The 25,136-nt window shown below is 47.7% G+C and overlaps 3 protein-coding genes across 34 annotated transcripts; 1 reads left to right on the top strand and 2 right to left on the bottom strand.

The window, feature by feature from the left end:
• Window positions 1-137: 137 nt before the first annotated feature.
• On the bottom strand, window positions 138-9,179 carry KCTD17 (potassium channel tetramerization domain containing 17). Of its 11 annotated transcripts, none has more exons than XR_015286393.1 (8): window positions 7,166-9,179; window positions 6,431-6,539; window positions 4,612-4,703; window positions 3,599-3,694; window positions 3,100-3,225; window positions 2,241-2,382; window positions 1,060-2,064; window positions 138-875 (listed from the first exon to the last, which is right to left on the bottom strand). XR_015286393.1 is itself a non-coding variant. In XM_023935801.2 (7 exons), exons 1-6 carry the CDS (start codon window positions 7,370-7,372, stop codon window positions 2,290-2,292), a joined length of 723 nt encoding a protein of 240 aa, XP_023791569.1. In that variant the 5' UTR covers window positions 7,373-9,179; the 3' UTR covers window positions 138-2,064; window positions 2,241-2,289. The 11 variants fall into 11 exon arrangements, 6 of the variants coding, with proteins under 6 accessions (XP_023791569.1, XP_086743520.1, XP_086743524.1 ...); XR_015286394.1 differs by having other exon boundaries at window positions 1,775-2,064; XR_015286395.1 differs by having other exon boundaries at window positions 1,848-2,064.
• Window positions 9,180-13,502: 4,323 nt separating this feature from the next.
• On the bottom strand, window positions 13,503-19,095 carry MPST (mercaptopyruvate sulfurtransferase). Of its 22 annotated transcripts, none has more exons than XM_086887379.1 (6): window positions 18,705-19,095; window positions 18,079-18,303; window positions 17,586-17,664; window positions 17,110-17,183; window positions 15,108-15,760; window positions 13,503-14,497 (listed from the first exon to the last, which is right to left on the bottom strand). In XM_086887379.1, exons 4-6 carry the CDS (start codon window positions 17,148-17,150, stop codon window positions 14,199-14,201), a joined length of 993 nt encoding a protein of 330 aa, XP_086743505.1. In that variant the 5' UTR covers window positions 17,151-17,183; window positions 17,586-17,664; window positions 18,079-18,303; window positions 18,705-19,095; the 3' UTR covers window positions 13,503-14,198. The 22 variants fall into 22 exon arrangements, with proteins under 22 accessions (XP_086743505.1, XP_086743507.1, XP_086743513.1 ...); XM_086887381.1 differs by lacking the exon at window positions 18,079-18,303 and adding an exon at window positions 17,935-18,048 and having other exon boundaries at window positions 18,705-19,046; XM_086887387.1 differs by having other exon boundaries at window positions 17,110-17,247; window positions 18,705-19,045.
• Window positions 16,336-25,047, top strand: TST (thiosulfate sulfurtransferase). The gene is made up of 2 exons (XM_086887393.1): window positions 16,336-16,980; window positions 24,563-25,047. The coding sequence occupies exons 1-2, from the start codon at window positions 16,395-16,397 to the stop codon at window positions 24,859-24,861; spliced, it is 885 nt and encodes a 294-aa protein (XP_086743519.1). The 5' UTR covers window positions 16,336-16,394; the 3' UTR covers window positions 24,862-25,047.
• Window positions 25,048-25,136: the final 89 nt, after the last annotated feature.

Genomic DNA, 25,136 nt, shown 5'->3' with positions numbered 1-25,136 from the left:
CCTCCAGCCCCCCGAAGACAGGCACAGAACAAGCAGATTCTGGTGGCTCCAGGTGATGAATCCAAACTCCTTTTCTCCAACTCCCACCCCCTTACAGCAGGAATGAATTTTTACCACTTGAAATGAGAGGCAGCAAGGAGGAACAGACTGTGAATTTTATTCAGGAGTCTTCAGACACAGCAGTGAAGCAAATGCCCCGCTCCCCAAAACTGGGATCTGCTTGGTGGTGGCTGACACAACATCAGGTACCAGCATGTTCCTGGTACCCAGGCAGCACACCATTCTCCTTCTCACACTGCTGGCACAGAGCTGCTTTGGGGGACAGGGAGGGAAGCACCAAGGAACGTGATACCCAGCACAGAGACACCTCCGAGTGATACAGGAGGCCCAGAAAAGGATGGTGGCTCTGCATTTGTCCCCAGGCCACAAGCCCACACTAGTTGCCTGCAACAGTGAAAGGGCAAGGGCTGGTCCTTCCACAGCTGCCACCACCTCGGTCCCCATCTGCATCCAGCGTGCTCGGGAAGGGACCGCAGGCTGCAGTGGCTGATCGCTGATGTCCCCACCAGGGGCCACTGTGACATTAAGGAAAGCCAGACTACCAGGCATAGGAGGGGGCCGTGGGCTCCCGCTCCTACAGCAGCTCAGGGGCTCCATGGAGCATCTGCCCTCCTCCAGGGCTGGAAGCTCAAGCCTCCGAGGTGAGTTGGTAAAAAAAAAAATGGTTGCATGTCAAGAGTGTAGAGGGCTGGGGGCGTCACTGTGGGACAAGGGGCTGCCATACACTGCAGTACAAAAATAAAGATATAAACAAGAAATGAAAAGGCTGGAGTGGAGTGTTCAGATCACATCCTCAGATCTCTGGCTTGTAACAGCTAGAGAAGGAGAGAGAAAGAGAAACACAATCAGTGGTAGGAAAAAAAAGCAACTGAGCATGGAGGGGAGAGTGAGAAACAGGAAAAGGTAAATGACAGAGGAAATACAAACATAAGAAAAAGAAAAGAAATGAGGGTGGGAAAACAGAACAGAAGGAAGAAAAAGTCCATGTGATTAACATACACTGACTCTTGAGATAATAACACTCAGGTCCCACAGCCATAGACAAGGCGGCTGTCAAACAGAGGGAGAGAGAAACGTCAGCCAGCTAACAAGTGCCCTCCATCAGGACTGGTGGAGATTGACACTGAACACCTCCAGTTTAACAAGAGCCTCACAGTTTTGCAGTATGGAGAGGAATCCTCCTTCTAGCCCCACACATGCCGGCCAGCCAGCCTTCCTAAGCAGGAGGCAGAGCGGAGAGGCTCATTTTGCACACAGCTGTGTGAACATCTGCAGTGGGGACCAGCTGCTTCTGTTCTGCCTTTGCCACCTTTCCCACTGCGCTCTCACCCTGGCAGAGCCAGTGGGGGAAAAGCCCAGGGAAGTGAGAGCAGGAAAGGAAAAATAACAGGCTGCCTTGTGCAAACTGCCCAGGCTGGCAGGCAAAGGAGCTGCGGACAGCAGCCTGGAGAAGCGATCTGGCATGCGTGTCACGCAGACACGTGGCAAAAGTCCACCCCTTCCCCTAACCACCCTTGCCTGCTTTACATTCATTTCCACCTCTCTCCCAGCTGCACTCTCCTTTCTGCTGCCAGAGCCTCTGGTCCACAGCCATAGGATCTGCTTGGCAGGTAAAGGCATGCATAGGATGAGAATATGTAAAGCCACCTTAGGGATGAGTCAACCTCACACCTCCCTCCTTCCCCTCCCCAAGCTCTACAAACCACGGCCATACCCACAAGAGGGAAGTGAGTCACTCATGCAGAGCTCAGGCTGGCAGGAGCTGGGAGTGCAGACAGGTAACATACCTGCAGAGGAGGAAAAGTGAGGAGCAGAGAGAGACAGGGCCCTGGGCAGAGACCACTCTGAGCCCTGGGGGACAAAGAGAGCAGAGGGAAGGATGCTGGAGGCTGGCGAGTGGGGCAATGTGGGAGGTAGATGACAGTGCTGGGATGGACACGGAAGGGAGCAGGAGGGAGGGTCCGCAGGAAGAGAGTTTAGCACAATCCCGAATAGATGGACAGTCTGCAAATAAAAATAAAACCGTAGATAAACCAAACAGTTCAAAATACAAAGCAGCAGCCATGGTAACAGCTCTCCCCTATCAGCTTTATCTCCAGAGAGACTAACTCCTGGAGAGGACATCCCCCACACCCCACACCTGTTCTAGTCCTTCCCTGATGCTAGCTGTGAGCTCTCACCAGAAAGGTGGACGAGTCTATGTCTGGGGGGTTATTTTTATCATTTTCCTCAGGGATTTGCTGCACCTTTCTCCTCTGCTTCTGCTTCTGCCTCTGCCTCCTCCTCCACCTCCTGCTCTTCCTCCTCCAGGTCCTCTGTGTTCTGTAGCCCAGCATGTGGGACAAAAGGAAGAAAGAGTGGAGATACTTGCAAGATGAGCCATGGCAGTTCTTTCTGACACACAACGGAACAAAGCAATTGTCATAACATTGGAATAAAAAGGGACCATGGCCAAGACAATTCTAGGTCAGGGAACAGAGAGGCTTGTTTCCCTCTGGACTATCACATCAGGGTACCTAACCCACTTACCAAGTGCTGTGACCCCACCGCCCAACAACTGCCATCAGTTGCTAGTGTTCCTTCTTGCATCCTGGGTGTCTAAAGGATGTCATGCACTGCTACATGTTTCTGTCCTTCCCTCAAAAGGGGAGCAGGAGATATCTGCCCCTCAGGCTGAGACTCAGAAAAAGGAAAAAGAATGCTGCAAAACCTTTAGGGAAATAATGCCCTATAGGCAGTGACACACACAGAATGGGCATGAGGAGGCATGAGGGGGATGTTAGAGTAGCATGAGAGGTGCCAGGGTGACTTGCTAAAGCCATTTGCCACACACAGCCACACACCACCCCACCCCTCCAACACACACACCCCTCCTTTTGGGCAACGGGTGTAATGCCATGGTGCTGAACACCAGGATTGGCCCCTGTATTTCACCACTGAAGTGCCCACTGTCACAAGGGAGAGAGAAAAGAGAGAAGGAGCAAAGAGCAGAGGATCTTATAGGCAATGGGAGCAGGGCCATAGCAAAGTTAATCTCACCTTGGTTTTGTGGCTGGGCTCAGAACTCAGGCCATTGGGGGAGTTGTACAACTCCTTGGAGACCACACAGAGGAATTCTGTCTGATCCTCATTCCCATAATTATAGGATGAGCCAATGTTCACAAGCTAGAAAAGATGAGAGCAAGAATCACAAGTATATATCCCTGAAAACACCCATTCCACCTGGGGAGCAAGGCAGAAAGCCCACCATGCAGCACTGAGTCCAACCCATAATCCCAGTGGAGAGACCTCATAACTAAGCCAAGGTGACAACACAGAGAACCAGGAGATACGTTATCCAGGATGCAAAACAGACAGGCCTCACACAGTATCGTCTAAACCTCTAGAAAGGGGCAAGAAAGAGCCAGTGTGATGGCTGAATCAATGACTTACCCAGTATTCTCAGAGCAGGAAGGAGCCTTGCCTGGAAACTGTATGGTATTCATGATCTTTTCCCCAAAAGACAGCTCCTTCCCCCCCTGCTCTGCCTTATCCATACCTGCTCAAAGCGCCATCCATCTGACATAGTGGAAACCATCTGAGTGAGCTCCTCTTCCTGGCACTGCAGCACACGGTAGACATGCTTAGGAGGCACCTGAGAGCAAAATTGCAGAGCATGCTGACAACCATCACATGCTAAAAGCTGTTCCCCTGCTGCAGAATGAAGTGGTAATACCCCTCCTTGACAGACCTGTCCTCTTCCCCATGTCCCAGGTGAAAGGGGAGTGGAAACCACAGTCCAGCATTCTCCTGTGCTGTCACTGGAGGCAAGAACGGTATCTCTTCTGGAGAGCAGGGACTAAGCTGAGTGCTTCCTGCATTGTCCCCAGAAGATACTGCCCACTTTTGATGGGGGGTTTGCAGTTATCATTACAAAATTATTTTTGCAAACACAACAAATGCTGATGGGGCTTTGCAGCACAAAGTGACTGTGCTGCCAGAGGCTTATAACATGAGGCAGACAAGATGAAAAGTGATATAGTAGACAATCTTCTCTGAAAAAAGATTTTCAAAGGTTGCTGGCCGAGACAGGCCAGCAGATTGTGCCACAGGATTGATTCCTTGTCTGCATTTAACTCTTTTACAGCCATCCCTTCACCATTTTCCTCCAGATTTCTTTACAGGTATTACCATGTTCTTCATTGTGATTACACTCCCAGGACTCCCCACACCAATCCTCCTCTCCATGACACCTTTGCTCTCTTCACAAACATTCCTCTCTGTACCAGAGCAACCAGTTGCCTTCTTCCAAAAGCTAGAGAAGTTAACTTAGTTTCAGGGGCTACATCCAGCATTACTTCTGGGATGCAAAGCAAGCCTGCAATTTATTTATTGTAACTAAATTGGTGGTAACTTGTCCCCTGCAAGATTTTGCTGCATAGGGATTAGCACATTATCTCTAATTAGTTGCTTCCTTCCATTCCTTGCTGCTTCCCTCAAATCTTCTCTCAGTCTAGACTCATCTCTCTCCCGTTTTACACACCCTACTTTCCCCTCTCTATTTTGCCATACCTGTGTCACTGTGTAGTCCTTCTCCTCCATTCGATCCTTGATTATTCGGATCAAAGGACCAATGTTATAGAACTCAGCTTCTTCAAGGATCCCTGAGAAAGACAGAAGGAAGGACCACAAAGACAGAAAGCTAGCAGCCCATCTTTATTTTTCAACTTGCAAAAGATGAATTCTGAGCTTCACAAGGTCCATAGGGAGAAATTATATTACTGCCTTACTTTTGAACAAGCTTGAAACTCTTACTGCAGAAAATTGAAACTTGGCTCTCTGCATCTTGTTTCTAATGCACATCCCAACTTCCTTATGCTGCCTGCTACTACAGAAACAGGCACTGCCAGTGAAGTCTTGCACTGAGGACTGCTAATACCTTTCCCAGATACCTGGCCAAGGGGAACAGCTGTAAGCTCCAGTCTCTCTCAATGACCACTTGTTATCACCTTGCTCAGACTCTCTTATTAAGGCAGAGGACCACAACTTATGGTTCTGACAAGTCACCAAAAGACCCTAGGAAAGCCTAACTTACCTCCTGGGCCACTTGGAGTTGCAGCCCCATATGACTTTATACGATCTTTGGCTCTCTTCCCTGTGCTTCAACTCAAAACAGGTAAACAAAAAGGTTTTTTGTTTTTTTCTCTATGGTGCCTGCATCTAGCACCTCTCCTGAGACTCACCTGTTTGCTAACAGGCCTTCAGAAAAAGGGAGGTGGTTCCCAGAGGGTCAGTGAGAGAAAGGTAGCTGGAAGCCAACACTCACATGTCCCCAGGGCAATACAAAGAAAATATAGATGGGAAGATTGATCCTTTACTACCTGACACACTCAGACCTCTTCTGTGTCTCTCATTCAGCTATGAATTGTCTAATGGGTTAGTTTTATGCCAGTCTGAATGTTTGCAGCAGGAAAAAAAAAAAAAGGCAATGCAAATGAACTGGACTCCTGCTTGTGTTTCAGATTTGTTATTAAAACCTGCAGATGAACTCTGTATAACCTCAGGATTACAAGAAATGTCAAGTAGGAAACACTTCAAAATTGTGTTTATTACAATCCTATACCATTAGTTTGGTATATTTTTGGAATTATAACTGATAAGACTATTCTGAAGAAAAATTTCCTTGCTTTAGGTAAAAATGTGTAAGAAAGGCAAGAAGACTAATGACCATGCAGAAACTGTGCTTGGCAAGAGCTGTGCAGCACAGCCTGTATTTCAAATTGGCTCCTTATTAGATCCTAACATCCAAAAAATAACAAGGCACTGTGGGCTGCTGGCTAGTAACACTGTGATGTCACCAAGTCATCCTCTTGGATGTCAACCCACTGTCAACCTCAAATGAGGGATTGGATTCTCTGACTTGCTCCACTGGAATTTCTGCGGTCCACAACCCATGAGAGCACAGGCAGCATACAGTGCATATCACTGATTAATGATGGTCTTTATTACAATCAGTAGAAGACATGAGCTCGGTTTTGTTTGGTCTACTGGGCTTTCATTCCTAATTAGAAACAGACATTAATAGAAAACTCAGTCTCAGAGCCTGGTTGGAGGTAGATCAGGAACAAGTAAAAAATGGCTTATTGAGGCTCTGAGATCTTGCCTACCTCTGCCTTGGTGACATCTCTGCTGGACAACACCTGCAAGGACATCTTCCTCACCTACTCCAAACCCCTTTAGTAAAAGAGATATTGTCATGCTTTGCAGGGATAGCTCTCTGAAATCGCCCCACAATAACATCCAAAAGGAGAACAAGAGACAACAAGGTTGACCACAAGCCCTATTTTTCCTGACTGTGGTAAGAGGGATTTTTCTGAGCTCCACAACTCACCCTCTTCAGCCATATCTTTATCGAGGACCAGCTTCCCATGACGGAGGAAATTCAGAATCGGTCCAAAGTAAGTGGGGTCTCGATCTATTAGATATGCACCAGTTTCATCCTAGCAACAGAGACAGATCACAAGGAGAAAAAACCCAAGGAAAACTTTTAACCAGCCCTCAAATGCCCTAGAATACAAGAAAATACAAACCTAAGCAAAAATATCCACTATTTCTGAGATTCTTTGGAAACCATGGGTCCCTGAGAGTCCCTAGCCAAGTCAGTCCACCTTGGATTTTAACTCCTGTATTGGTCTGCTCAGCATGCCCACCTCAGTATGAATCAATCCAGATGAAAAAGCCCAAAAAATAGGCCTCAGTCTCTCTGTGCAACTCTGCATCCAGGCCTGGTGTGAGAGAGCAGCGATCCCCTTACAGGGACAAGGCTGAGTCAGGCAGACACAGCTGGGAAGTAGACCCAGGATCTGGGGTGGGTGACAAAGAGGAAGGAGAGCAGGAGCAGAGGGGAGATGGCCTCTCCTTTCCCCAGCTCGGGAAGGCAGGTGCCAGGCTACATCAAGGTGGAATCTGGCATGGGGAAGTCCTTCCCGGGAGAGGGGGGATAAAGAGCAGGCGTTTCTCACTCAGTTGCTCCTGCAGCTGCCGGGGTCCGGCTCCATCCCTGCGTCCCTCCAGCCCTCCCCATGCTCGGTGGGGCACGGTGCGGGAGGCAACCCAGCTGCCTTACCCGGTCCGACTGCAGCTCCTCGCCCTGGCACAAGCGACACAGGAAAGATTTCTGCTCCCGACACAGGGTCTGCCTGGTGGTGAGGAAGACGGTGCCCCCCACATTGAGCCTCACCCACTTGGCCTGGGTGCCAGCGGGTGGCGGGATGTCCCAGGTACAGCGTAGCCCCACGGCGCCCTGCATCTCCTCCCTGCCCTCCATCCTCATCCTCACCCCCACCTCCCCCACGGCGTGCAGGGACTGCCGCAGGTGCTGCCTGTCGGAGAATGCCGGGATCTGTAGTTTATCTGCCTCTCCCTCCGCAGCAGCCGTGTTTCCTGGGGGCTAGATCTTCCCTGTGACTACCGAGGGAGTCCTGAGAAGAGGAAGGTTGCTCGGTGCTGGAGGCTATCACTGAGGCTATTGAGGTGGGCAAAGTCACAGCTCCACAGCGCTGACACTCCCTGGCTTTTCCTCTGTTCCCGTTTGCACAGACTAGGGCCGGTCAGCACTCCGGAGGTGCAGGGTGTTATGCAAAACTCGTCGGCATTTATTTCCACAGACATCCTCTCTGGCTCATTAAAAGCTTCTGGGAACTGTAGTTTCGCGGGGACATGCACAAAAGGGTGATGGGAACTGTAGTTTCCCCAGCTTGCTGTTCCTGCAATGAGGATGCTATAAAGAAGGGGACTGCACCACACGACCCCAGCCCTGCGGCTGGTCCTCTGCCTGCTTCCAGTCCCGGCTCTTGTCTGCAAGCTTCCTCGGAGGCAGGAGGCACAACCTGCTCCCTGCCAGTCGGCAGATTAAGCCCCTCAGCGCTGTACTTCACAGCATTCCCTTCAGGACATCCATTACCTCAGGCTCACCGCTCAGTGGCATACTTTCTTGCAGCAAAATATGCAGACTGTTGCCTTCTTGCTAACATATGTAGGGACATTCTGGGAACTATAGTCTGGATCCACATGAAGTGCTGGCAGGGGGCAGGAATAATTTTTCTTCCAGCTCAGAGGTGTTGCTGACTTAGCAAAGTCTCCCCTCCCTGTGCTGCTCTACCTAGTAGAAACCCCCCACATCCTTCCCCTGGGCTCCTGCCATCCCTGTTTGTGTCTGGGCAACAGAGTTCAGACTAACTCAGCTCTGTGTGGAGTTTTACCTCTGCCCCAGGAACGTATCACCCGCTGCCAATCCCGTGTTGTGAGTCTAGTCCTGCCCCTGCCACTCGCTCCTGCCAGGCCGAGCCTCAGTGCTCAGCAGTTCATGCCCCAGGAGACTCTGTTCAAACAAACTCCTTGGCACGGACAGAACCTGAACAAGCTCTCTCCAACAGAGAAGCTCTGCTTTTCCCACTCCCACCTGAGCACAGCTGTGCTTGCCAGCAGCCTGAGCACATTAAGAATGAAAAGCTGGTGTTTCACCCCATTGTGGCTCAAAAACCTTCCTCCACCTAAGCAACTTCCTGGCTCTTCCTTGACAGGGCAAGGCAGCACTGCAGAGACACACAACAATTTCTTTTTCTTGCATTTAGATCTTAGTGCCTTTTGAGGTGGCGGGGGGTTTACTGAGTGAAGAGGCTGGCTAAAGAGAAACATTATGTTTTACTCCTACATTCCTTTTCTTCTTGTCCTTTATTCTTTTACTTGCAAATCACTCACTTCTATCACTAAAGAAGGCAGCATTGCCCTTCCCCCAAATCGCCCAGGATTTCCTTTCACAAAGATTGCACGTGTACTTTGCTCATTCTGTGGAGGAGTGCCAAGGGGAGGAGAGGAAAAGAGGGTAACACGGAAGAGGTTTCAAGATTGCTGACCTTCAGCTAAGTACAGGAACAATTCAGCTGCTCCAGAGTGTAAATTTAAATAATTTTGAATCAGCACTAGAGTGACCATTAACAGAGCATGAAAAAATATTTTTGTCTACCTATTTGGAGCGGGCTCTGGCCAAAATTACTGCTCAGCCCTGGGACCAGTCTCCACTGAGCAGTAACATGCATCAAAGATGCTCAGGCTAACAGTGACCCGGGCTAAAGTGTCACACAGCGCAGCACAGCTCTGGGTTGTCAGACTGCTGTCATCCTAATTCTGGCTCTGAGTCAAACCACAGCAAACTGGAGACCTCTGCCCTGCACTCTGGTGTGTGAGGACTGCAGGACCCTGTCTGTACTGGCTGCAGCTCCAGCACAGACAGAACTGGGCTGAGGACTATGGCTCTCCGATATGAATGCAGCAGTTGGGTGATAGCCTACAGCCCCTTTTCTCCCCCTCCAAGAAATGCACCCTGCCTTCAATTTTTTTCCCTTTTACCACAGGATCACACTCTCTTTTTCCTCTTCTCACAGCCCCTCAATCTCTTTCTCCTTTTTAGGGTCCATCTCTTATTTTCAGCACCTTCTTTTCCAACCTCCCCCATGACAATGCTGCTCATGAGTCCAGGATGGTCTATATCCAAGGCATACTTTCTTCCATCAAACCAATCTCCACTTGTGACTGGAACCTCAAGTCTTGCTCACCCCAGGGCCACGGGGTGAAAAGTTAATTGCTAAATCTAAAGAGGTATATTGTGAGTAAGGAAACACATCAAGGGACATCTCTTCCAACACTAGGTCCTTTTTTTCTGCAATGTACAGCAAAAAAATCATTGAAAATGCACCAGGCCAGGGATTTCCCCACAGTATGTGAAAATTCTCTTTAGGACGAAGCCAGTGTGGGGTGAGTTGCCAACTGAAATGTTCTGATGAGTTGGTGGCATGAGCTAAAAACAGACTTGATTGCACACTACAACCAGATGCAGTTGTGAGATGCAATTAATGTGCCCTTGTTAAGGTCCCCTAAAATCAAGCAATAGGTCACAGGAGAGGTAAGTTTAAACAGTTTATGGTGCTTGGACAAAGATTGGACCCGACCTGTCTGTTCTTTCCTAACCTTAATGTTTTATGGTTCTATGACTTGTTCCTGTTGCCTTTATGATAACTGCATATAAAACACATGCACAGCAATGGAGAGGAGAGCAAGCAAGAGCTTACACAGGGCTGTGTGATGGTGTAAGACTGTACAGCCTTGCAAAGTCCTCAGTGAAATCATGGGGACCATTGCACAGATGGACTGAGAGCAGGAAAAACTTGACAGCCACTGGATACTGGGCTCAACAAGAGCTGAGGAGAACAGAGCAGGGGTAAACTGGGAGTGTCTTGGTTCAGCAGTCAGGTCTGCAATGCAATCCTGCAGAAGGCTTCACACACTGCAGTGCTCTGCAGCTTGGTGTGTGGAAAGCGATGCATCTCTGGCATTGTAGAGGTGAACTTATTGAACTGTTGTGTTGTGGAACAGCAGTGGGAGCAGAGGTCACCATGTGTTGGCACAGACAATGTCATCCCTCTGACAGGCTGGGAACACATATTGGGGATTACATGGCAGGAGGCACCAGAGAAGAAACCAGGAATAACAAGTTGGCATGTCCATGTAGGATCAGTGCCACTCTTTTTTCTTCAGGAGGTGGAGAGGGGAAGACAGGTGATGCTCTGACATTTTGCCAGTAAGCCAACAGTCAATTTGGCAAATAAAATCCCCTACACTGGATTTGGGGGTGGACACAGTTGAACAACAGAGTCCAGCTTGACTGCCAGCTGAACCAGGCATATTGGAGCGTGAAGAGAAAGGCCCCATGGCATACAGGCAAACTAATCTTCCTGCAGCTCCTTGTGCTGCATGAGGTCTGTGAGCAATGTACCTGCATTCAAAGCAATGTGCAAAGCTTTGTGGACGTGCATCACGCAGCACCTTTGCTGGAACACTACTGGGAGAAGGAAACAGAATTGTTGTGTAGCACCTGGTTGTAAGCTGGGGTCAGGAGAGATGGGAGGAATATGAAATGTCTCTGCAGGCAACACCAATTACCACGGCTCATGTAGTACTGAGGCCAGTGGTGCTGGTAGAAGAAGGGCTGCTTTAGAATTTAGAAAAATTTGCAGAGGAACAAAAAGCTTGCTGGGAAATGAAGCATGAAATAGTGCAACCTGACTGCTAGGGAGCAGTATGGAAGGAAGAGGAAGGCAGGTTACAAAGAAGACAAGTGAAGAACAGGGGACCATGGGATTACTTTTGACTAGACCAGACTGTTTCACAGAATCCAAACCTCCTTCAAGACAAAAGTGCAGATAGTAAAATATAAATAAACCAGTAAAGAGTTTATATGCTGGCCTGGGATTCTCAAATTTATACAGAGAGCTGTAAAAACTCTAGTCTCAGTTTAGCCACGTGTCAATGTAACCTTCCTCCTACATCAGGACTGTTATTTAGGCTACCTTTTTAGCTACCATGAGCCCTATTCCACCAAAGATATGCTATTCCAAATTCCCTGTGGCAAATTTTCCACAGGAAAGTAATGAACATTAGTGATTTGCTTTATATCCACTTCTCCCCAGCTTTAGGTTCCTATAGGAAACCCACCCACTGAGTCAGGGACATAAAGATCTGCAGAACATTTATAGTCCTGGTGTAAGTCCCCTCAGCTGTTCCATATGTCCAGTAGCATCTGTTATAGCTCAAAATAGGCTTTTGAAATCTCCAGGCTTTGAAAACATTGTCTCTGCCTTCACAACGTTCTCAGTGCTTTGCCTTCATCACCAGAACAGATCTCAACTAAAAGGAGGGGGAACTTCAGAAGACACTCTTGGATAGATTTTTGATACATAAGAGGGAATACCCCAGAAAAACAAAGTATCTTGCTGTGGGAAAGAAGATCTCAGTTTCTCCTCTGTGGAGAAAGCAAGGCAAAGTTAAGCATCTGGGAAAAGATTTGCCAAAAACTGGGAAGAATCACTGAGATTTTGTAGCGGAAAATTCAGCCCGAGAAGGGCATCTGAGTACTGCCAAGCTTGGCATAAATACCAGAGAGGGGGAAGGGCCCTGCTAGATGTCATCGAGCACAGGGGTGAAATATAGAGCAAGGGGAGACAAAAGTTTTCCACTTAATTTGCAATCTCCAGGTGGACAGCTGGGCTTTGCTGCAGACATCCCTGCAACACACAGAACAGAGAAAAGCATCTCTGCCTCAAGAGGAAGCAGAGAGTTTCCCACTGACCCCAACGACTGCTGGGTCAGTGGCAAAAGAGAAACACAGTGCTTAAGATGCATCAGAAATATCCTGGAAGTACCCACAAAAGCCAGCTCCCTGCATCTATTGCAAATAAATCTGAAATAATATGTCAATTTTCCTAATAACTAAATTTTCCTGGAGAAGCAGAGCAGGCAGAGCACTCATCTGGCCACATAATCACAAAATCAGCTTCTCTCTGTACTGAAGGGTCACTTGTTTCAGACTCCTGTGCATGCTATATACCCAGCACTTGCTGCAATGCCAGCCTCAAGTCCTTGAAGAGCTGGGTTGCCAGTCTGAATGCAAGCAGAGAAATTGCAGGCTGTCAGTCACTGGGTGGTCAGACCATATGTGTGAGGGGGGAGGACAGAGGAAGAAATAAACTGGACAGTGAAACTCCAGCTGCCCAGGAGGTGAGCAGAAACAGAGCTTGCATGCATGGAAGACAAGGCCAAGAAGAAGCAGCCAAAATGGGTAAGAGGAAATACAAAGAATAAGCACTCAGCAACAGGGAGGAATCCAGTCCTTTCAGTCAAATCTGTGACAATAAGCATCCACTGCATTCCCTGGAAAGGGCAACCCTATCATCCATAGATGTTTACAGGCACCTGTTGCTGCAAACCCAAGAGAAGAAACTGTCTCATTAACTTCTAAGTTACCAGTAGGCCAGAAGAGATGCAGATTTGTTTGCATTTTTTTACTGTGGGAGGTATCTGTGGGGTTGTTTTTGTTTAGTTTTGGGCATTTTTTGTAGAGGAGAAAATCCCAGAGAGAACAAATTCTTGAACATTACCAGGGATACCCCGTGTGCTTTCAACTTTCAGAAATAAAATAAAAAGGTCTTGGGCAAAAATAGGTGCCAGTGTGGGTTATTCCTCTGTAAGTCTCAGTTCTGCTAAGTTTTTAGGGGAAGGTTACATGGTAAGAACAATAATATCCATGCAGTACATTTTCCACTATGTAAGCTGACATCCAGTGTTTCAAGAACAGAGCTGTAACTGACAACTGTGGACTTCAAGGCAAAAAAGCAAATGGACAGGGACCAAAAGCAGGAAGATGGTACAGAGACCCAAGAGAGAGGCATGCCATTGTCTTTCCTGGGTCAAAGAGCTTGTTAAGGATAAGAGGTGTGGTTCTATTCTAAGAGAGAAGGAAAGATCTCATTTGAATCTCACACTGTGGATTCACAAAGTGATTCCATAAAAACAGAATTCTTGAAAAGGATTCACCCAAGCAACACTCATGGAAGTTCCATTCAGCAGAATGACCTTGAAACATGTTTATTTACATTGTTTAAATCCCAGAATATTTTCTTTTTCTCAAAGGGGATTTTGGACCATGGGGCTACAAGGCTGGCTAAGTACACACAGTAGTTAGAGCCCAAGTACGAGAAGAAATACAAATCAAGCCTCTAGCCTAAGTGCCAACCTGAATGCCATATTTGCTCCTTTAACAGCCATCTCTTTCCACAAAGTTTTGCACACAAAATGGCCATAATGTGCTTGGGTGGGACAGCAGCAGAGAGCCAGATTATGAGGCACATTTATATAAAAGTGTGACCACCCCAGTGAATATGAATGAACGTGACTGAACGTTTTGAGTCAGGAGCTTGGCTTAACTCAGTTCCCTATGCTGGCAGCAGCACTCTCTGCCGTCCATCTGATACGGTGAAATGGTCACAGAATCACAGAATGGCTGAGGTTGGAAGTGACTTTGGGAGGACATCTGCTCTACCCTATCTGCTCAAGTGAGGTCACCTAGAGCTGGCTGCCCAAAACTGCTGTCATCTTCATCCTCTTAAGCAGCGGCAGGGTAAGGACAAAGTGCCGAAGCACCGTGTGCGCATGATTGTTATCCAATGCCTTCATCGCAAGACACTTAACCAGGAATGCTAAACCCATCCTTTCCAAATCCTGTTTCAAGGCAAGCTACATGCACAGCTGGGAAACAGTGCAGCTTATTACACTGTTTTCCCCTTTCCCTCAGAAATAATATTTTCAGGCTGTGCCCGCATGTACCATTCCACCCAGGCCCCGTCGTACACTGCGACATCTGGCTTGCCACAGAGGTAGGCCCCCAGAGCCACGTGGCACGCTGTGACTCCAGAGCCACAAGTGGCTACCACCGGCTTTAGGAGGTCCACCTTCTTCTCCTGGAACAGAGTGCGGATCTGCTCAGGCGTCTTCTCTAAGCCAGACTCTGTGAGGAAATCAGTGAAGGGGATACTCGTCGACCCAGGGACATGACCAGGCTCAATTCCTAGAGAAAAAACAATACAAACAGGAATTAACCTCTATTGTCTGGGACAAGTCTATTCCAAAGCCTCTTCTGTTTCACTGAGAGAAGTATTTATTGCTTAGAGTATTTTGTTAAAACAAGTACATTTATTTTTGTTACACTTTGCTTCACTAGATTACTGATAACTCAGGAAGGATGGCTCTATGTGTAACCTTCATGTTACCACATGGACACAACCCTGCCAAGTTCCACTTTTTCCCCTAGCTCCCTCCACATCTTTCTCCCCATCAGAGCAACCCACACTGACGAAGAACCTCCACAGGTCGCTCTGAGGGGAAGAGTAGCACCAGTACTTGAAGAGACAAATGAAGACTTTTGAGGTGTATCGAAAGCTAGCTCCTCACCCCAGCCCCTCATGAGGAACGAAAGATACATGGTTTCCCCACTGCTGAATTTTCAGAGTAGCGCTTGCTAGACAAGGGGAAAGAAGGACAGATGGACACACTGTCTGAAATCCCATCCCATAAAAGACAGCCATTATTTCCTAGCATTACCTCTACAGGAGTCAAAGGGATGGACACCTTAAATTAAGCCCCTCTTTATAATGCCACTGTCTCAGAAGGCACATTACCATCTCGGGGCTCTGGCTCTACTCCCCGGAACCGTCCTGCAGCACGGGCATCCACTAGTTGGAAGCGATGGGAATCCAAGTTATCTAAGACATCCTCATATGTTTTCACCAGGGACTTGTCCAAGGTGGCATGGAACTCAGATGGAGCTACCTGGGTTTTCCCAGAGCTAAGTGCATGCCCCTCTCGCTGCCAGTTCTTCAGGCCACCATCCAGAAGGGAGACAGCTTCATGTCCAAAGACACGGAACATCCACCACACCCGGGGTGCTGAGAAGAGACCTTGGTCGCTGCCATCATACACCACAACATGGGAATCATTCCCCACACCCAGCTTCCCCACATACTCAGCAAAGTCATTAGCCTTGGGCAGCATGTGATCGTAAGGCGAGGTTCGGTCACTGCACTGGTCAATGTCAAAGAAAACTGCACCAGGGATGTGGCGCTCCTCAAACTCTCGCTTCGGATCACGCTTCATCTTCGGCAAATACCAGGATGCATCCACGATTCTTAAGGCCAGGCCAGCTTGCTGGGACTTGATGGCTTCTGAAAGCCATTTTGCAGACACCAGAGCCCGGTAGAGGAGTTGTTGCGACATCGCTCCCGCGTCCTGGCTGAGACTAGACGATTTCTGGATTCTACCTGAGTCCACCTGACTGCAGAAGGTAAAGAGCCACAAATTAGAGAGCAGCCTTTCAAAAAGCAGCTGGATAAAGATGCGTTTTGGGACCCGTGTCTGCACTAAGGTGCTGGCTAAGCCTACAATGAGGGGCTTGAAATGCTCCAGCCCAAAAGTAGTTTCCCAAAGCACATCCCAAACAATGCCCCGAGCGGGACAGCCACGGCGGTCCTGCCCTGCGCCCGGCCCCACGCAGCTCCTCTGGCCCCATCCAGGGACCCCAGCCAGCACTGACAGCAGCCGCAGCGGAGCGGGGCAGCCCCGAGGACCAGGCGCTCGGCGGTGAGGCACGGCCCCTCGCCTCTGCCCGTCCCGGAGCACACCTGCAGCCGGGGCCATACAGGGCCCCGCCGCCGCCCGCTGCGAGCCCCCCCGGCCCGGCGGGGCCGCGATTCCCGCCGCTTCGCCCCGTACCTCCGTGCTGGGCCTCGCTGCCCGCCAGCCACGGCCGCCGCCGGAGGGCGGGAGCGCTCCCAGCGGGCCGGGCCCGGCCGTGCGGCCGCCTCCGTGCCGCCCCTCGGGCCGCGCCTCCCGCCGCCATTTCGCGTGTGTCGGGCTCTGTACGTGAGGGGTGCGCGGCCCGGCGGCGGCACCGCCACCGGTCCCCCGAGATGGCGCGGCAGGGCCTCAGCCGGGCGCTGGTCACGGCCTCCTGGCTGGCGGAGGCGGTGCGGGCCGGGCGGGTGGGCGCCGGGCTGCGGGTGCTGGACGCCTCCTGGTACCCCCCCAAGGAGCGAAACGCCCGGCAGGAGTTCAAGGAGAGGCACATCCCGGGGGCGTCGTTCTTCGACATCGAGGAGTGCCGGGACAAGTCCTCCCCCTACGACTTCATGCTGCCCAGCGAGTCCCACTTCGCCGAGTACGTGGGCGGGCTGGGGGTCAGCAATGACACCCACGTGGTGGTGTACGACGGGGACGAGGTGGGCACCTTCTACGCCCCCCGTGCCTGGTGGATGTTCCGGGCCTTTGGGCACAAGGAGGTCTCTGTGCTGAATGGTGGCTTCAAGAATTGGTTGAAGGAGGGGCACCCCGTCACGGCGGAGGTCACCCAGCCCACCCCGGCTGTCTTTAAGGCCAGGCTGAACCGGGCCCTGGTGAAGACTTTTGAGGAGATGATACAGAACGTGTCGTCCCTAAAGTTCCAGGTGGTGGATTCCCGCCCCGAGGGCCGGTTTCGGGGGACCGAGCTGGACCAAGGTAATGGAAGTGGGACTGGCACCTGCCCCAGGACGGGATGAATGTCAGTGCTAGACTGGGAGTAACAACTCCTGGTAGCCATCAAACAGATTTTCCTAAAGCACAGGCATGCCTCAGCCCGACTCATACCTTAAGGGATCCGCAGTTGCACGTTCAGATCCCAGTGCCATCGCTGAATGCTTTTGTTGCAGTTGGCTATGAAGCTGCAGGAGGAAATAGCAGAAAAGGGATGCAGTCATTTGCTTCCAGGATCTCCCATCCTGCACCCTGCAGAAGTTTATCAAAATGCAAACATGGGAGGTGAAAGCTCGCAGGGGCTTGTTCAGGGTCCTATCTAATACCAGCAAACACATACAAACTATCAGTATTCATACAGGCAACTCTCACCATAATGAGTGCACTAGCAAAAGCCAAGGTTTTAGGTAATACAGTAACCCAAGGGACATTCTCCTTATTGCTCTGATTCCCAGCAAACAGAGAATTTGCTTGAGCTGATCTTTGTTCTTTTGCTTATGTAAGAAAAGTCTGAAGCTTTTAACAAATATATGGGGTGTCAGCCTCTCTTAGGTGCCCTAAGTTACAGGAACCAAAACTGATTTTGTTACCTCAATGAAACACTGGACACACAAGCAGCAGGGTTGGGAGAAGTCCTGTGTAGTGGGGACAGCAGGTACAGCAATGTGCCTGGAATGAAACTGAAGTTAGTTAAAGGAGGCCCTTGCTGTGTAATTTAAGCCTTGGTATATCCCAGAATAACCTCCCCTCTGAAAGAGTGTAAAGGAAACTTTACTGACTGACCATTTAGGAGGCACTCTGGCAGTCACACTCCCACTCCCAGAGACCTTAACTGCTGGGACCAAAGCCCCTTCTCAGCAGGTGGCTCCACTGAATTGATGGGTGCCCCACTTGACTTCCTACACACCCTGCACACACGCTCAGACCAGATATTCTTACCGTCTTGAGCCTGGGTTTTCCTTAGCAGAGCCTCAAAAGTTTGGTTCCTTAAAGCAACTTATTAAAAGCACAATAACACAAGAACAGCTTGAGCTTGTGCCTCCGAGGAGGGACCTAAACAAAGGAAACACTGAACTTTTATACCCTCCCAATCTGTGTGTGACAAAGTCCTGGCTCTTCCTGCTGAGTCCTCGGCTCCTGCTGTGCCTCAGTGTCCGGTCACCTGGCTGTGCCACAGGTCCTGTGCCCTCTGTTGTGCAAAGGGTCAGTGCCAGTTCTTGGCCTCTTGCCTGGGGCTCTCACAGCCCAGAGCCCAAGCTGCATCTGACACTGCAGCTGCACTCCGAGCTACCTGCACTGAATGTGTTCCTCAAAAGGGAATAACAGAAACGGTTAGAAGAGAAAGAGTTTCTAGAAGAAAGCACAGAAAAGCTCAGCAGCAGCAGTTTGGCCTGAGCAGAGCCCACACTGCTGGAATGTGCAGTGGGTTCCTATGGTCTCCAGGCCATGCTGGCCCACAGGGCTTTCCTGGCTGTTCACATATACGTGTGCTGCTGTACAGCCAGTTAGTGTGATAACATGTCCTGAAGTACATTCCTGCATCCAAACTTCAGGAGCGTTTGGTTGTAAATTACAATACTTGCAGGTGGGTGGCCCAGGTGTCTGCAAAGACAATGTGGCAGGTGGGAAAGGTAATGGAAGTGATGGAGGAGACTGTGGCAGGGGAAGGGAAAAGTTAGGCTTATCACTCATTCTATTTCTTCTCCTACCATAGCCATCAAAGTGAAGGTTGAATTTTAACCTCAAGATGTGACTAAAATGCTCCTTGCTGGGAGCTGGTGGATTTTGCATTCTTTCCCAAGGTGAGAGCTGTCACCAGATGACAAATACCACAGCCCCAACAGCATCTTCAAAACAGATTTTTCCTTTGAAATGCGTCAGCATGGAACAGCTTATTTGTGGTGGTCCAGTTTTGCTTCCCACAGCAGATCCAGCAGGATAAGCACTCCAGCTGCAGCTGCTCGTTCCACAGGAGCTTGACAGCTCTCTGAACCAAGCCAGCCATAGCAGCACATCAGCCAGCAGTGGGTAAAAGACAGTGCTTACACCTAAAAGAGCAATTTGAAATCAATGCTGATTAATTGCAGGGGTCATCCAATCAGGGAGGATGCAATTTGGAGAAGACTAATGGTCTTGGGGTTAAGGAACTTGCTGCCTTCTCAGGTGATTTCAGTTTAATTATTGCTTCAGTTCTTGACTTCCTAATTAAGTCAATTAATCTCTCCTGTTCTGTGAACTTCATCTCTAGAAGAGGCTAATTGCAGCTGACTCTTTTGCCTTTTTGGTTTTTCAGTTCTTTGTGGTAAGAATTAATTGTTCCTGTTTTATTTTTATCCTTGCTGGGATTTAGACCTCTGTACTGGTTAAGATAAGCCATAACATAGGGCTAATTTTTATTTTCTGGGAGACATTCACCAAAGTTGTCAGAGTGGAGAAAAATGGACATCTCTATAGGCCAGGTCTTAAATTCAGGTATTGCTTTAGATGAAAAACTTGGATGTTCATGCAGAGTGTTCAGCATAAGCCTGACAGATGTGCAGCCCTGATCTGTGCACCAAGTAGTTCAAGGTGTCCCTGCACAGTGCTCTGTTCCTGGAGGAACTAGCTGTCCAGGGCTGATTATGAAAGTAATTACATGATGGTTGCCAGTGCTGACCCTCTCTGATTGTCAGGCACTGAAAACTGATGGACAAGAATTACAGTCAACCAAATGCATACAGAAAAGTTGTGAATTTCTGAATTCTTTTGCAGACATCTGAGAAAAGAGTCAAAAGTTGCCAGGCAAGAAATCTATCATCTAAAAAAGAGCAAACCCAAAATTGATGAACTCTTACAGGTATTTTTCTTCTCATTCTCAGCCCTAAAGTAGTTCTTGTCTCCCTTCTGCATATAGAACTCTTCAGATTTTGCCCATTTTCCCAGCTTTCCATCCTGCCTTCCCCAAAAACAAAGCTTTTGTTCACGTTGAATGTTCAGTGGGAATGAGAATAAAAGGTACATTTTTCTTCCCTGTCTCCTCCTAGAGGATTCTGTAGTTGGGAGTGGACTGGCTTTACTTTGCTCATAGTTGGGGTACAGCAGTGGAGGGTGAGAGAACTATCAAAGTCTGTTTCAACCCACAGAAACCTACGAGGACTTTCAGGGAGCTGGCCAGGAGCAAGCCTAAAGTGTTCCTTACAGTGTGTTCACGGTAGGTTAGACAAGATCAGTAATTGTCCTTTCTGAGACATACTATTTGAATGGAAGAGAGAGATAAACAAGGAGGCAACAGAGGAGGCATTTGGAAAAGAACTATCTGCAGCCAGCACACTCCAAAGCCACAGGGAGTTAAATATGGCAGAGCAAATCTTTTATCTTTTTGACATTAAGAAATTCCATCTGGAGCTTTCAGCACAAAGGGAAGGCTAGAGAAGAGGGGCTATGGTCTTAGATAAACAGCCAACAAAAAGAACAATATGTAAGCAGGGAATCTAACAGATGTGGAAAAGGGGATTAAGTAGTGAAGAAGATAACATATTACAGCTTATAAATTGTGAGGAAGGATTGTGAGACACCAAGATGAGTGAGACTTGGCAAAAGGAATTAAATAACAAAAACTTTTGGAACAGAGTGAACAAAAGAGAAGAAGGAGGGAAAGAATAAATAAGGTTGCTGTGCAGTTAGCAGGCATTCCAGGTGGAAGATTATTTGTGTGTGGTCTCAGCATTATACTGAGCCCTGAGTCTGTGCTGCCATGTTTTCTTCTCTCCTAAGGATAACTCTGCAGAGCAGGGAAAGGGCTAACCAAAAGATATCCTCATGCTCAGTGGGGCAGATGATCTTGATCCCAAATATGTGTCAAAAATCAGTCATGTGACATTGCAGCTTAATAAGGCAAGAATTTGATAAATTTATTTGAAGTATGTTTGTGTGGGACACAAACAATTGTAAATTTCATATTTAGAATAGGGGGTACAGCACAACCTACCTGTTGTTCTCCTAACATGGATAAACTAGGAGGCTTTCAAAAAACTCTTCAAGAAAAATTATTTATTATTATAATTATTATTATCAAGACAAAATTGAGTAAAACATGTTGGTAGACTTGCACTGTAGCCAAGAGCTTTATTTCTTTGCCAACTGAATTGGTTGGCCAGATGAGAGAAATGGGAATGTGCATGTCTGATCTTTTCTTCCAGCCATTGGAAGCACCTGCAAGGTAGAGTTGTGCCATTTGGATTTCATTGATGCTTTGGGAATAACATTAGAGGGATATTAATTAGCTCAATATGAAGAGAGGGCAAATAGCGCACATATTGTTAGATTAAAAAAATTGACTGAAAAGGAGATAAATGAGATAAGAACAGTCTGAAAGACGATCTGTGGGGCTGGAAGTTTCCAGCATGGTCCCAATCGTTAAGTGTTTTGTTTCGTATTTTCCTGAATCATCGAGGCATTGAAAATAGGGAGTTGTTACTGAAATGTGCTGCTGGCACAGCCATGGGAAGGTCTGAATGATCACATGGGGAGTACTATGTGAGGTGCCACCTGCAGAGGTATCAGTGACAGGAAGTATAACACTATGGAGGGCAAACCGCAATGCTTATTAACCCAAAACACTGAACTGCTTGTGTTTCTCCTACAAGCTGATGAGCCACATTTGGAAGCAATAGAAGAGGATAAGATTTGGATTAATTAGTTGGGTACAGGAACATCACGTGTGATTTGGCTTTGCAACAGCCTTGGCAATTCCTGGTAGGAGATGCCTACTTCTTTATCCAGAAGCCTGCTAGACACCTAGAGCTGTTTCTAGGGTGGCCAAGACAGAGAAAAGTGTATCTAATGGGCTCTTACTGGGTTTAGGCTAAGGATGTGAGGTTGTTGGGTTTGCAGTCAGTCTGTTGGAGCAATAGCAGATGGACAGAAAAACTATTTCAGTCATAGTGCAGTGTTAGCTCAAGGATAAATTGTGTATGGACTGATTGTGATGATCTGAACACTGGAAATTAATATTCCTCCTCACATGAGCCAGGAGGTGCTTCAGTGGGAGGTTTCATGACAGGAATCCAAACTGTTTCTCAGATGGATGCTTTTTTGAAAGGCAGTTTATGAAATGATTACTGAGGTATCTGGGGCCCAAGCTCTGTAGTCCTAGGGTTCCTTCCTGGAGTTTCTGACAGTGACTGCATCAATCTGGCCTGGAGTATTCTCTGTTTCATATGGGACAGGAGCAGATGTATCCTCTTCCCTGTTCAGATTCCAGCTGCATCCAGTCTTGCCTTCCAGTCCTGTGTTTCTCTGCTCTTGACCTAGCAGAGAGAGATTATAAAGCTTCCTCAGCCACTTGAGAGCACTTCTTAGGCAGTCCAAGGGATTGTGGTTATGCAGTTTCAGCTCTTTCTCTCAGCTGAACACCCACATATGTGAATAAATGCAGTTTCCACAGAATTCTCCATCTTTCACCCACAGAGTGCAAGCACTGGTCTCTGACTCCAACAGAGTTTTGAATCTCTGGAGCAAGAAAGTCTCCCTATAGATCAAAGTCAAAACTGCTCTAAAATGAGTGTTTTTCAGATCTCCTCAGCTCCTACCTGAAGAGTTGTTTAAGGGTGGTGAGTTGTCAGTCTCCAATAAGTGAGGGGTACAGACCTATTTTAAGGTGTCTGAACAGTCTAGAGAAGCGATAATGATCATGGTGCCTGGGACACCTGGGAAGTGAATCGATTGCCCAGCAAGCTTCTTTGAGCAAGACTTCCCTTCTAGTTCATCCTCCAGGACTTCCTGATCTCAGTACATTTCCCAGTGCCCTAGGATGACTCACAGAGTTGTCTGTATTGGGGTGATCACCAGTGCTGCAGCAGAACCTTGCAGAAATTGTTCGCTGAATGGATCCTTTCCTATTTACTCCATGAGAAAGTGGTCACCTAAGCCAGGCATGCAAGCGGCTCCAGTAAGCAGCTTTGCAGTCTGAGAACTGTATACAAGGTTTTCTCAATTTTTGCTTCATTTTTTATTTCCTCTCTGTCATACAGACACTGTGTTGCTGAGTGAGTTTTGCAGTTCTCTGTACAGAAGTGATGAACTGTTGTCTTCTGGAACTGGAAAAAATGTGATAAAAGCATCAGTCCAAAATGCTGCCTCTTATTTTTTCTTTTCCTTTTTAAATGTTAGTCACTGCAGAAGTCAGCAGTTTTTCTCCCAGCTTCTCTCAGTAATGCTAAACATTTCTGATGGATGCATGAGGTGACTCCTAGACAACTGTGCTGTATTTCTAATGCACTCAGGGAGGATGAATCAAGAGACAAAGAGGGTCTATCTGGAACAGGAAGAGAACTTGTGAAGCTGACTCAGGGCAGCATTGATTGTCTTTAGGCTCTGTCCAGCAGAGCAAAAATTCCCTTCAGTTCTGTGCCAAAGCTGTTTTCCCCTTATATCTCACCATGTCATGTTACCACTCTGCATAGTGATGAAACTGCAGTGTCATTATGTGTGATGTCAGTCTCTGGGTAGGTATAGTTTAATAACTATGTTTGACTGTAACAAAGTCAAATGATTAAACTGCCCCATCTCTTCCATCTCCCCCATCTCCCAAGATGAGTTATCCCAATGATTTGGGCTAATGGAAAGCTGCCAATGAAACAGATTACTATTACGTGATTTTTTTCAGATTTGTCTCTTTCGAAGTTCAAACCTAGCAAGGAATCATTCCCTAAAACATATTTTCAGTGTAATACATAATGGTTTTGGCTCCAATGAGGTTTGATCCAAAGCCTCTCAAAATTATTGGAAAAGCTTCCATAATAATGGAAGCCTTAAGAATCTGAATTTGAAGGGTGTTATGCCAACCTTGTCCATTGTATTTTTTTATCTGCTACTCTCTGAAGACCTTGTTTTGACATGCAGCTTTGATCTTGCCTGAAGTGGTCAGCTACACCAGCAGAAAAACAGAACCTTTTCTGATTTCATCCATGGAGTAAATAAGAAGTGATAAAAAATACAAATTCTGACTTCTCTGACCCCATTACCCCTGAGGATAGCTGCCTTAGCAGTGATGTGGATGACTTTAAGATTTCTCTATGATTTCTTATTTATCTTTATCTGAAATATGATTTTAAGGTGATGCAGGAATAAACTGTGAACAGATAAAAACTTTCACAAATTCCACATACATACCCTGCTTCTGAAAACTGTGTCACTACACACTGCTGGCATACCTGGCGGAGGTTGGAAATGCATTGCTTTATTCCTCTTATCACAGGTGCCCTTAATGCCTTTGTAAAGGTATTTTCTGTGGCGGTTGATTCTTGTTATGTCTAGGGCTTCTTCAGTTTCCTACATCTCATTGCTTTCAGTGAGGAAATGGTTTGCTAAATATTTTGTAAGTTTTGACTTCAGCAAAATTGAATAATATTTTTCCTCTTCTTAGCCCAATACCACTTTGCATCTTCATCATCAAGTGGAACAAATGAGTCTTTTGGAGGGAGTGAGAGTATCTGCAGTGATGTCTCTAATGTCTCTTGTGGGTGTCTTTCATCACCTATGTTAATGTGTCCTTGCTTATGTTTCCTTTTCTGGTTCCCTCTTGCAGGGTTGGAATCTGGCCACATCCCTGGTGCTGTGAACATACCCTTCCACTCATTCCTATCAGAAACAGGGCATGAGAAGAGTATTGAGGAGATCCAGGAAATATTCCGTGCAAAGAAAGTGGATCTCTCGAAGCCGCTGACGGCCACGTGCCGCAAGGGCGTCACAGCGTGTCAGATTGCCTTGGCAGCTTTCCTGTGCGGCAAGCGCGACGTGGCCGTGTACGACGGCTCCTGGTCCGAGTGGTTCCACCGAGCCCCACCACACTACAAAGTCTCCGAGTTGAAGCGCAGCAAGGCCTAGAGGGAAATCTCTGCCTGGGGCAGCATGGTCTAGCAGCTGTCTCCAGCTCAGGGTAAAGCAAAAGGGAGGAGGTGGAAGTAAAGAGAAAATCAGTTGATTCAGATTTTGCCAATTTTTTTAAAAATTATCATCAGGTTTCTATTGAACTTTTGATTTTTGACAGTTAATAAAATTTTAGATGATGCATCTGTGAGTATTTCTAATTCTCCTCTGTTACCTGCAACCTGCTTGTGTTGAGTGGGAAAAACAGCTCTGCTGCATGAGAGTTACAATCT

The sequence above is a fragment of the Cyanistes caeruleus genome, chromosome 4 (assembly GCF_971803275.1).
Source record: "Cyanistes caeruleus chromosome 4, bCyaCae1.hap1.1, whole genome shotgun sequence".
Taxonomy (NCBI): domain Eukaryota; kingdom Metazoa; phylum Chordata; class Aves; order Passeriformes; family Paridae; genus Cyanistes; species Cyanistes caeruleus.
This window is presented reverse-complemented; position numbering and strand designations above follow the sequence as displayed.